We start from the raw sequence: 12,740 nt of genomic DNA on the forward strand, positions 1-12,740 counted from the left end.
GCCAATCATATCTCAATAAAATTTAACCAGAAACCAAATGCATGCCGACTTCTATTCTGTATTTATGAATACTAGAAATAAATGAAATAATATTTTTCATGTGCTGAATTCTGTAAAGTTAACTTAAAATTCTGCACTTAGACACTGTTCCATTATGAATAAATACACAGGAAACAAAGTCTGGAACAGTTTATTATTCATAGATCCTCACCAAAGGAGATACTGAACAATGTACTTGCAGAATAACAAGCTCTCTAGAAAGTAATGATACAAGATATTATTGAGAAAATAAATTGATAAATACAGGGGCAAATCTAAATAAGCATTAATAGTGTAGCCGATCTAACTTATGATTTTAAAAATTGAGATAGAATTATAATATCAGATAAAAATAATATGAAAGATTGAAGGGAACAGTTGAATTAAAAGCATTATGATGTCCTTTTTTCAGGAGGACACTGAAGATAATTTTTAACTGTAGAAATTTCAATTGTATGTGGCACATAGAATAATGTCTGTGTTCTAATCCACAGACCGTGTGACTATGTTATCTTATATGGCAACAGGACTTTGCAGATGTGATTATGTTAAGGATTTTGAGATTGGGAGATTATCCTGGATTATCTAGGGGAGCCTAGGGCAATCACAAGTTATAGGGAAAGAGGGAGGAAAGAGAGTCAGAGAAAGAGATGTTAGGATGGTAGTGATGAAGTGATGCCATTGCGAGATTTGAAGAGAGAAGGGAATTGTGAGTCAAGAAATACAGGCAGTCTGTAGAAGCTAGAAAAGGCAAGGAAACGTAATCTCACCTAGGGATTCCAGAAGGAACACAGTATTGCCTCTACTTTTATTTTAGCCCAGTGAACTCTAGACTTTGGACTTTGAAACTGTAAAATAATACATTTATTTTAAATCACTATATTTGTGGAATTTGTTACAACAGCAATAGGGAACTAATACAATGTATTTTAAAAGTAAAAGTAACCATATATTGAACGTAACCTAATGTTACTTTTCAAGCAATGACAGACAGAAGATATAGGAAAATAAAACTAGATAGGAAGAAAGAAAAACAAGAGAAAGGAGATATAACTTGGGACATAGAATTCACAAATAAGAGAAAAATCCAAATACATCCATAGTAAAGTATTAAATTCACTTATAAAGAGATTATATAGGGGGCGCTTGGGTGGCTCAGTTGGTTAAGTGTCCAACTTCAGCTCAGGTCATGATCTCGCAGTCTGTGGGTTCGAGCCCCGCATCGGGCTCTGTGCTGACAGCTCAGAGCCTGGAGCCTGTTTCAGATTCTGTGTCTCCCTCCTTCTCTGACCTTCCCCTGTTCATGCTTTCTCTCTGTCTCAAAAATAAATAAACGTTAAAAAAAAATAAAAAAATAAATAAATAGATTATATAAACATGTTTTATAATTTTAACCATATGCTGTTTATAAGAGACTTAGAGAAAATGAAAGCTGAAAGTAAAGAAAAAAGATATACCAGGCAAATATTAATGTATTACTAATATATTAATTTTTGTTAATATCAGACAAAATAGACTTTAACAGGGAAAATATTAGGATAAGTAGGATTTCCATTCAATTCCATTCCATTCCATTTACAATTCCATTCAATAGTAAAAACTAAATCAAAATAAGTTATAAAAGTTCAGAGATAACTTAGTTTCATTGTAAGGCAAAAATTAGAATCACAAGGAAACAAATTTATAACCACAGTGGAATTTTAACATCTCTTTTTCATGAACAAATTTAAAAATAAATTCAGAATTTCTCATTTTCTTAAGCCATTTTATTTTATTCTATTTTTTTAATGTTCAGTTTTGAGTGCAAGTGGAGGTGGGGCAGAAAGAGAGGGAGACACAGAACCCGAAGCAGGCTCCAGGCTCTGAGCTCTCAGCACAGAGCTGAACACAGAGCTCGAACTCATGGACCACGAGATCATGACCTGTGCCGAAGTTGGATGCTTAACTGATTGAGCCACCCAGGCTCCCCTCTTAAGCCATTATGTATCAGAATTTGTTAGCTAGATCTAATGGGCATGTATAGCTTGTCCCCAAACAATTTGAGAATAAACATTTTTTTCAAGTTTTGATTCCAGGATAGTTAACACACATTGTTATATTAGTTTCAGGTGTACAAGTTAGTGATGCAACAATCCTATACCTTACTCAGTGCTCATCATGATACATGTACTCTTACTCCCTTTCACCTATTTTGTCTCCCACCCACCTCCCCTCTTGAAACCACCATTTCTCTGTATTTAAGAATCTTTTTTTTGTTTATTTCTTTACATTTTATTTTTTAATGTTTATTTATTTACTTTAAGAGAAAGAGAGAGAGAGAGAGAGATAGCAGGAGAGGGGTGGAGAGAGAGAGAGAGAGAGAGAGAGAGAGAGAGAGAGAGAGAGAGAAAGAATCCCGAGCAGGGTCCACATTGCTAGCTCAGAGTCCGTCGTGGGGCTCAAACTCAAGAGGTGTGAGATCATGACCTGAGCTGAAATCAAGAGTAGGACCCTTGACTGACTGAGCCACCCAGGCACCCCTTATTTCTTTACATTTTAAATATGCATGGTACATTTACAAAACTACACATAAATATTAAGTTACAGATGCTGCTGGTGGGCTGAGCAAAATGTGAATTGAAAACTAATCATTATCGTTTCGATGTAGGTGTCGGTGAAATTGATAGGAGTGTTGCACTTAATTTTTATAAATCATTTTTCATTTAGAGATGGCATTCAGATGGCTATGACAGAGGAATTAAAAAAAAACATTTCTCCCTTCCATACACACAAAGACTAATTATTGTATTATTTGTAATAGTAAAAATTCTATAGAAACTAAACATTCATCAGTAGATTGCTTATAGTACAGAAATACCAAGAACAACAAAAGACAACAAAGATGTCAACAACTAAGTTTTGAGAGCTTACTAGGTGATTGGCATTGTTTTCAAGGTTTTCTGTGTGTTAACTCATTCAACCCATTCACTGAACTCACTTTTAAATGTCTTATATATGTTGGGGTGCCTGGGTGGTTCAGTCGGTTAAGCATCTGGCTTAAGTTCAAGTTCATGGGTTTGAGCCCTACCTTGGGCTCTGGGCTGGCAGCTTGGACCTCAGAGCCTGGAGTCTGCTTCAGATTTTTTGTCTCCCTCTCTGTCTGCCCCTTTCCTGCTGATGCACGCTCTCTCTCTCTCTCTCTCTCTCTCTCTCTCTCTCAAATAAACAAACATTAAAAAAAGTAAATGTTTTTATGTGTTAAATCATCTATCCTGTACTACAAACCTACATGGTAGATAGCTATCATTATTACCTCCCCCTTTTTTAGATGAGATGACAGAGGCACAAGAAGGTTCAGTAAATTGCCTAAGGTCACATAGCTAGTAAAAGGTAGATAAAATTGTGCTTTCATACGCTTTGCATCTAAAGCTCATAATTTATGGAATGCTCTTTGAGATACAGTGGTCAAATAGCAAATTATAGGATATTACTCATGGTTAGATCTTACCTGTGTAAAAATATTAATTTCCTCACGCCTTAAAAATTTTTTTTAATGTTTATTTATTTTTGGAGAGAGAGGGACAGCCATGTCCCAATATCACATATACATTTTTATAATAAAAAAGTTAAATCCTGTAAAATTCAAAACAAGATAGAATTTTATTTTTGAGATTTTTTTATGAAATAGGATAGCATGTTTCAGGATTATATGAGGTAAAAATGCTTCATTAAAATTTAAGAATTCTCATATTTCGTTAGAATTAAAATTAGTTAATCTTAGTCCTAGTAAATTCTTGGAGATAAAATGTGTGTTTATTTGTCCATGTAATTATTAAAAATGAGTCACATAATCTGTTGATTGTGGAAAAGCTAATTTTACTTCCATTTTCTATTTCCTTTCTAGGAAAGATTTCTGTGTTCACAAAGATGAACCATGTGATACAGTTGGTAAGTGTATGTAAAAAATTTTATACTTTTGAGGCATTCTGGGGACCTTTAACACATCATTTGTCTTAGTATAGGAAATTGTTTGAGAGTGTTGGTTTTAATGGAGTGTTTTTAGAATGTCACAAGTATGTATTTCCAACCTTTGTGTTTAATCATTTGTCAACACTTCAGTTATTAACGAAACAGCTTAAAGACATATATACACCATATACTGCAGAAACATTTTAAACAATGCTTTAAGAATAACATGAGTTCTTTTTTCTTTTTTTCACAAAGATGTATACATGAATAGAATTCAGTAAAATTCTATTATTACTGCTATATCAAGGCAAAATATATTAATGTCAATATGATTGACCTTTTTCAGGCTAGTGGATCTTTTTTGAGTTATAAATGCTTGAAGTTCTTTGCAGACTGTATCAGGGAAACCCCATCTCATTTGCCCAACTAATGAGGATTTTCTGTACCGAGAGTAGTAAATTTTTTATATTTTGTCCTTGACATCTAAAATTCCTAAAACATAACTACACAGCCAATAGAATCCATGAAACCACAGTTCTTAATTTTGAGAGAATGGCTATGGATATGGTAATATAAATGCATCTACATAATTTACTTATCCTTATGTAAAACTATATATAAATATATAGCTATATATATTAGTTTTAAGTCATGTAGCTGTATATAATAAGACATTATTGGTAAGGTATGGTTAAGAGTCCAATCTGGTTTTGACATAGAATGTGGGCTTTATTTCTGTAGAGTAGGACATAATTTAATTTAACTATCTTTGACATGTCATATGTTCTTTGTAAGATGAACAATTTAAAAAAGGAAAAAAGAATAAAGGGGATCGTGTATTTTAAAAAATAATGTTTAAGTAGTTCCATCATTAAGTACTCGTCATAAGTTCTCATCAACCTCGCATGATTAAATCTGCGATAGTAAGTGGAAAATAGTCGTAATAGTGTTAGGCAGATAATGATGGAATCAAAAAATTACTTGGCATAGAAGAGGCCATAGCATAAAAAAGAGCTAGACACCTAAGGAAAAGCTGAATGATTTATAGACGATTTTCCTGCTTCCTGCAGTTTTCTTCTCCTCTTGTTTGAATCTCCAGAAATTGTATCTGGATGCATAGTTTTAATCAACCTAACCACAGAAGATTTTGATTACAGCGGAGCCTGTATCAAGATAATTACCTTTACCTCTACTTGCAACTATATTGCCCCTAAGCCTTCTTTAATGTAGCAGATCAACTTGTGGCCTCATTCAAGCACTGAGAGCTGGGTAGTATCTCCCATAATTATACATGCTATCCACCTCTTTATAACTTGCACACAGACTAAGGAAGCCATGCTAACATGAGGCAAAGCAATTTCTTTCTTGGTTTGTTTTTTTTTTTTTTGAATATTTATTTATTTATTTTGAGAGGGGGCAAAGAGGGACACAGAGAGAGAGAGAGAGAGAGAGAGAGAGAGAGAGAGAGAGAGGGAGAGAGAAAGAATCCCAAGTAGGCTCCACACTGTCAGCCCAAAACCCGACACAGGGCTCAATCTCATGAACCGTGAGATCATGACCTGAGCCCAAATCAAGAGTCCAGTGCTTAATCAACTGAGCCACCCAGGTGCCCCAAAGCAATTTCTTTTTTATTATGACTGTTTCGCATCTTGGTAAATCTGCTAGTTGAAAATATCATGCATATTCATGATACATATTATCTATGAAACTTATTTTCTGGTTTAAAGCATATTTGAATAAGGAAGTATCTTGATGTGTTTGGATGAAATGTGTATGCTTCATCAGGGAAGTGGTGTAATCAGTCCCCCTTGGTATTCAACCTGTCCATTAAGAGCGTGGTAGAAACTGGTTCTAAATACATAGGATGTGGAAGGTCCAATACCCTTCCTGAGATCTCTCTGTATTCCTGAGTACTTAGATTCTTGGGGCCTCCTTGATGACATTGTTGAATCACTGAATCGTTCAACCTAGGGCCCAGTCTAACCTCTGGGCTTCCAAATGTGTGAGCCAGTAAGTTTCTTTATTGTTTAAGCCAATTTAAGCTTTTTACTTCTGTAGCTTATGGCATAAGATAGATTTTCCCTGATACTCACATACTCGTTTATAAGGAAAGAAAAATATGGGGCAATATTAATGATTTCAATGGTTATTAAGAGAGTGCATTAAAACTCCTTTATGAGTTGTTCCCAGAGTTAAAGAAGCATCTTTAGCTTGCAGGTTGTCTTAACAGCTCTCTATCTCTAGTGTAACAACAAAAAAAGATATTAGGGCTTATCAATAAAATGTTTATTGACCCACATTGAAAAATCTCCATATGCAATATTATGGGCTATATTTTTGTTGGGCGCTTTTGTTACATCAGTGAATTATACCTTCTTGCTTCTTCTGTCTATTACTGATGTGAAGGCAGCCCATTTCACTTTGGGTACTATGGAATGAAAATATTGTAAGAGAGGAAGAAGAAAGGAAAATGGATTTTGTATCTATTAGTTTGGATCATACGGGCCTGAATGATCACTTGAAGATGACATTTTCACCTAGTCTCCCAGGAGGTATAGTAAGAGACAGCAGTTAAAAGCTTTGAATTTATAGTATTAACTTGAGTTATAAATGAAGAGAAATACCTGTATTTTAAAAACAATGGTTAGACTTACACTATACATTGTAAGTTGAGCAACACTTCAGTGGACGTTATTTTGTTTAATTTCTTCAAAATCTGAATTCTCTAGTTTTATTATCATTATTACTTCACAGGTGAAGGAAACACTGAAATAAAATAGAGTATGGATTTTGAAATCAGACACGAAGATTTAAATTTTATTTAATGTTTATTTTTGAGAGAGAGAGGGACAGAGTGTGAGCAGGGATGGGCAGAGAGAGAGGGAGACACAGAATCCAAAGCAGACTCCAGGCCCTGAGGTGTTGGCACAGAGCCTGATGCGGGCTCAAACTCATGAACTGCAGGATCGTGACCTGAGCCGAAGTCAGATGCTTAGCTGACTGCGCCACCCAAGTGCCTTGCAGACACCTAGATTTAAATCAGACCTCTGCTCTCTATTACTTACAGGGATGGGGGCACATTATTTAACACACTGAAGGTTTGGATTCCTCACCTTTATAATGGAAGCTATATTGTTGACCTCAAAGAATGTGAAACTGTCACATTTGCAAAGACAGCTTGTTTTTTTGTTTTTGAGAGAGTGACAGAATGCAAGGGGAGGAGAGGGGCAGAGGGAGAGAGAAAGAGAGAGAGAGGCAAAAAGAGAGAGTATCTCAAGCAGGCTCCACGCTCATTGAAGAGCCTGACAGGGGGCTTAGTCCCCATGACCCTGGGATCCCATCATCTAAGCTGAAATCAAGAGTTGAACACTCAACCAACTGAGCCACCCAGGCGCCCCATAGGCAGCTAGTTTTTAGTTGGCATTCAGTCTGCACTAGTTTCTCTCACACCCTTTTATTCCCTTGCCGAGGGGTTGCAAATTGGTCCAGTACCACTGTTAGTAAGTGGTGCTCCTGGCCTCTGCCTCAGATCTTAGAATAATGAGTCAGCTTTCTTCTGTGATGTGATGTGTTTCTATAACAGAGGGCAGTGCAACTAAGACTGAAAGTGAAAAAAGGAACTTTGCATGAAGTTATAGAACAAAATTGTATAAATTAGAATATATTTAAAAATGGAAAATATAGACTTGGAAAGAATTTATTTATCAGCATTTTAACTTTGAAACAGGATGTTTTGCTCATTTGCTTGCTGATGCAAAAGATGTGTACATCTTAAATGTGTTGGGCTGTATCTGTGTTGTGGGATATTTATAAATAAATGCTTCATTTGATAAGTTGTACCTATTTATTAAACTTATATCTGAAAAGCTGTTTAGAGGATAAAAAGTAAAAGTTGCTTTACCATCCCCTCAGTCACTTTTTCCTGTTGATTTTGTCACGCAGATGGTGATAGATTGGTAGGTAGGTATATAGATACTGGAAGAAAAAAAATTCTATTAAAGGTTTTGATCAACAAAATATCAACTCTCAAGCATATGTGTGTCACCTTTTAGCATTCCTGAAATTGAAATTCAGTTTGTAACCTGAGACCTATTCAAAGTGTGTCAGTATAATTTAGAATTTTTTAAATCTGAGGTGGGGCAAAGTCTGTGATATCCTTAAATGTTGGGAGATATAATGTACAGTTATGGATGTGAGTGGCAATTCTTTATCCTCTGGCATTGCTAGTGAGGTTGTTACTTTCTGTGGCAGGCAGGATAATGGCCCCCAAAGACATACATGTCCCAGTCCCTGGAACCTGGGAATATGTTGGGTTCCATTACATAGGGAAATGAAGGTTGCAGATGGAATTAAGGCTGCCCATCAACTAAAATAAGAGGAACTTAAAATAGGAGGGAGATTATCCTGGCCTGTCTTGGTATGCCCAAAGTAATCGCAAGGGTCCTTAAAGACTGAAGAGGCAAGCAGAAGAGGTGAGTCAAGGGGAGATGTGATTACTGAAGATAGGCCCAGAGAGATGTAATGTGAAGGTTTCAACTCATTATTACTGCTTTTGAAGTTGGAGGGATGGGGCCCCCAGTGAAATATCACCAGCTTCTAGTATCTGGAAAAAACACAGAAATGGATTCTCCCCTGGAGCTTCCGCAAAGGTGCACAGAGAGCCTTGTGATACCTTGATGTTAGCCGATGAGTTCTGGGCCAAACTTCTAGTATAGAGAATTGTAAGATAATAAATTTGAGTGTTTTAAGCCACTAAATTTGTGGTAATTTATTACGGCAACCTTAGAAAAACAATACACTTTCTAATAACTAATTACCTCCTCTTATGACTTATAGAGAAGGAATCCAGAAATTTGGTGCTCTCAAATCTTTATAGACTGTTTTAAGAACTGGTAATGATTTTAGGATTAGATAAAAAAAAAGAAATTTGCATCAGAATATATAAATATATACAAAGAGCAACAAACTAGGTCTATACTAAGAAACATGAATAGATACCATTTCTAGCTGACAGACTAGATGAAAAAATAGTCTATCATCTATGAACAGTGAAAGAAATCTAATCAGTTCTTTAAAATCTTTCCAGGATAATACTGAGCCTTGAGGATTTTACAGATGATTTCTACTACATTACAAAGAACAGACCATTCCAATATTATACTAACTATTTTACAGAGTAGAAAAAGGTAAATTAAAACCATATAAGTTTCCTACCAAATCCTAAAGAAGACAGTGTAAGAAAGAAAAACAATAAGCTTTTCTCACTTAGGAAGGAAATGAATTCTAAACCAAATATTAGCAGATACTATCTCACAATGTATTTTTAAATAACCAAGTAGGGTTATTTTATTTGAGATTTATTCCAGAAATGCAGAAGTAGTTTAACATTAGAAAATCTTAAAATGTAACTATGTAATACAATTAAAGATAAAAACCATATGATCATCACAATGGATAAAGAAAATGTCTTTCCTACAACTCAAAACACATTCATGATAAAAACTGTTGGAAAATAGAACAAAGTAGAAACTTTATTAACTCAGTTAAAGATATTTATACAAAATACACAAACATCTTTTCAAAAATAGTGAAGCATTGGAAGCATTCCTTTTAAAATCAGAAACAAGGAGAAGATTTTGTTATCACTGTTTCTATTCAACAATGCATTAGAAATTTTAGGTCTTGAAATGAAGTGGACGTTATGATTGTCTGCATTTAAAAAAAAACAAGGAATATGTAATTATGTTATTAAAATTAACAAGAGAGTAAGGTGGTTAGCTATCAAAGGCATATTCAGTAACGAATTACATTTTATAAGGCAGCAATTGGGAGTGAAACATTTAATTCAAAAATTCTATTAAATATATGGAAAAAATAAAATTCTTTGGAATGTATCTAATAACAAAATACATAGGACATATGGAGAAAATTATTGAGCTATTTTGTAATTCAATCATGAAGGCACAACTCAATGAAGAAATGAACTGTACTCGTGGTATGAAAGACTAAAGATGGTACCAATGCCATTTCCCTCAAATTGACCTATTGATAGAATGTATTTCCATTAAAATTGTAAAAGGAGTTTTGGAGGAAAATCGACAGGCTGATTCTAAATGTTATAGAGGAGCATAGGCCTAAGAATTGCCAAGACACTAGTGAACAAAGAATATGGAAGGGGAGTATGCTCCATCACATATTAAGTATAGTATATAATAAATAGGACCAGGCCATGGCACACGTTTGTGAAATTGATAAATAAAACAGAACACTGGGAGAGGAGACACATGATGTTAAGACATTTATTCACATTGAGAAGAGTTGAATTGAATCACATGGTTTAAATTTATAAAAAATTAGAAGAGAAAGTATAGAAAATTCATTTCATATTTTTGAGTTAGGGACAGATTTTTTTAAAAGGACACACAAATGCTAATTATAAAGGAAATGCTTGATAAATTCAACTATATTTGAATTTGAAAATACTGTATATCAAAATATATCCTAATGACAATGGAAAAGAAAAAACAGGTTTCTATGAGGCAAAAGATAACCACATTTCATGGATTTTAGGGTGCCTTTATTGTCATTGATTTTAAGACATACCATTATATAGTGTGCCACTGAAGAGGGGAAAAAAAACCCTATGCAATAAATTCTTAATTGTGAGACATTATTGGTGAAATGGGAATCTTGGATTTAGTGATGTATACATAGTATTTGCAACACACATAATCAATAAAGTATTGAATCAATAAAGTATTAGAATCCAGAATATAAAAACAACATCTTACTCTTACTCTTCTCCAGGCCACCCAGGATTCCCACACATGAAAAATAAAAAAATTAAGAAGTAACTCAAATACAAAATTATATAACCTATGAGTAACAAGGCATCATGAACAAGATTCAACAAAATTAGCAAACAGGTCTAGAACCACAAGAACTTCAGTAACAGAAGTGAGTAAGAAATAAACAAGGTGTAGATGTGCCAAAAAGGACCAAAGACTCTAACAGCCATTTATAGAACAGAATACATCAAGGGTGAATTGCAAGGGAGGGAGGAAGGGAGGAAGGGAGGAAGGGAAGGGAAAGGAAGGGAAGGGGAGAAGGAAAGAAAGAAAGAAAGAAAGAAAGAAAGAAAGAAAGAAAGAAAGAAAGAAAGAAAGAAAGAAAGAAAGAAAGAAAGAAAGAAAGAAAGAAAGAAAGAAAGAGGAAGGAAGGAAGGAAGGAAGGAAGGAAGGAAGGAAGGAAGGAAGGAAGGAAGGAAGGAAGGAAAGGATGTCAACGTCATTAGTAGTAAGAGAGATGTACATTCAGATTACAGGGAGATTTCTGCCAATGAGAGTGATTTTAAAAACTCTGATATTACCAAGTGTACTTTTTAAAATCAGAACAAAAATCTACCATCCCTTCTGGAAATCCTAATAAAATCATGTTGCAACTTCTGGTTCCGGTTTCCCTATCTCTCTTCTGTCTTCAAATCCATCTTTGTCCTTCTGTACAGTGTTCTAGATAACTTTTTCTTCTGTGTTTCTCAGTTTATACCAATTTTCTATTTTATTCATGTATTTTTTAATAATTTCATCTGTTAAACATCAAGGTTTCTTTTTATTCCAATACCTTTTTTATTTCTAAACATCCTATTTGAATTCATTCTTTTTTTTTCTTTGCCTGCTATGGCATTTTTGATAATATATTGAGCCTTCTTCATGTGTTCATTCTCTTCTTTTAGGTCTAAATCATTAAAAGTGTACTTTTGAACATTGACTTAAGCTGATAATTCTGTTACTGAAGTTCTTGTGGTTCTAGACCTGTTTGCTAATTTTGTTGAATCTTGTTCATGATGCCTTGTTACTCAAAGGTTATATAATTTTGTATTTGAGTTACTTCTTAATTTTTTTATTTTTCATGTGTGGGAATCCTGGGTGGCCTGGAGAAGAGGAACCTTCCTCGGGGTATAATTTTTATTCCACATATTCCTTAGAAGTATTTAAGTTAATTTCTTGGGCTTATTTAAGTTAATTTCCAATTCCTTAGACCATGCAGGTAATGTAATTTAGATATGCCAACTATGAATATTCTCAGGCAAGGCTTTTTTTAAAAACAGAGTCTGGGTCAAAGTAGACAAGTTTTTATGCCATTGCCTTTTGCCAGGGGGCACTTGTTTTCCTAACCAACTTTTTCACTGTGTTGACAGAAAGGAAAGTGGTATCCCCTCCTTCTCACTTTATATAGAGATAACTTTATGAAGAGGTTTCAGTTCCAAGGTCTTACCTTGAGTAGTCCCTCTTTGTCTCAGTGTTGTGACTTAAGCTGAACACCTTTAGATGTGAGTTTGGCAAATACCCAGATATATAACCAAATATTATATATATATATATATATATATATATATATATATATATATATATATGTATATCATACATAAACTAGAAATCGGACCCAGAAGCTGCAACATGATTTTATTAGGATTTCCGGAAAGAATGGTAGATTTTTGTTCTGATTTTAAAAAGTATACTTGGTAATATCAGACTTTTTAAAATCACTCTTGGGGCACCTGGGTGGCTCAATTGGTTAAATGTCCGACTTTGGCTCAGGTCATGATCTCACGGTTCGTGGGTTTGAGCCCCGCATCGGGCTCTGTGCTGACAGTTCAGAGCCTGGAACCTGTTTCAGATTCTGTGTCTCCCTCTCTCTCTCTGCCCCTCCCCCACTCGTGCTCTGTCTCCCTCTGTCTCAAAAATAAACACTAA

At 34.7% G+C, this 12,740-nt stretch overlaps 1 protein-coding gene across 3 annotated transcripts in view; it reads left to right on the top strand.

Moving 5' to 3' along the window:
* The window catches only part of ADAMTS19 (ADAM metallopeptidase with thrombospondin type 1 motif 19), a 239,770-nt gene that overhangs the window by 70,050 nt on the left and 156,980 nt on the right, over positions 1-12,740 (top strand). For all 3 annotated transcript variants that reach the window (XR_008297514.1, XM_027076773.2, XM_027076771.2), the window contains exon 7: positions 3,923-3,966. Coding sequence is in view for 2 of the 3 variants with exons in the window: in XM_027076773.2 (XP_026932574.1) it covers positions 3,923-3,966 (44 nt within the window). In the remaining variant the exon portion in view is untranslated. The remainder of the gene's footprint in view (positions 1-3,922; positions 3,967-12,740) is intronic.

This window comes from Acinonyx jubatus, chromosome A1 (genome assembly GCF_027475565.1).
Source record: "Acinonyx jubatus isolate Ajub_Pintada_27869175 chromosome A1, VMU_Ajub_asm_v1.0, whole genome shotgun sequence".
NCBI classification, from domain to species: Eukaryota; Metazoa; Chordata; class Mammalia; order Carnivora; family Felidae; genus Acinonyx; species Acinonyx jubatus.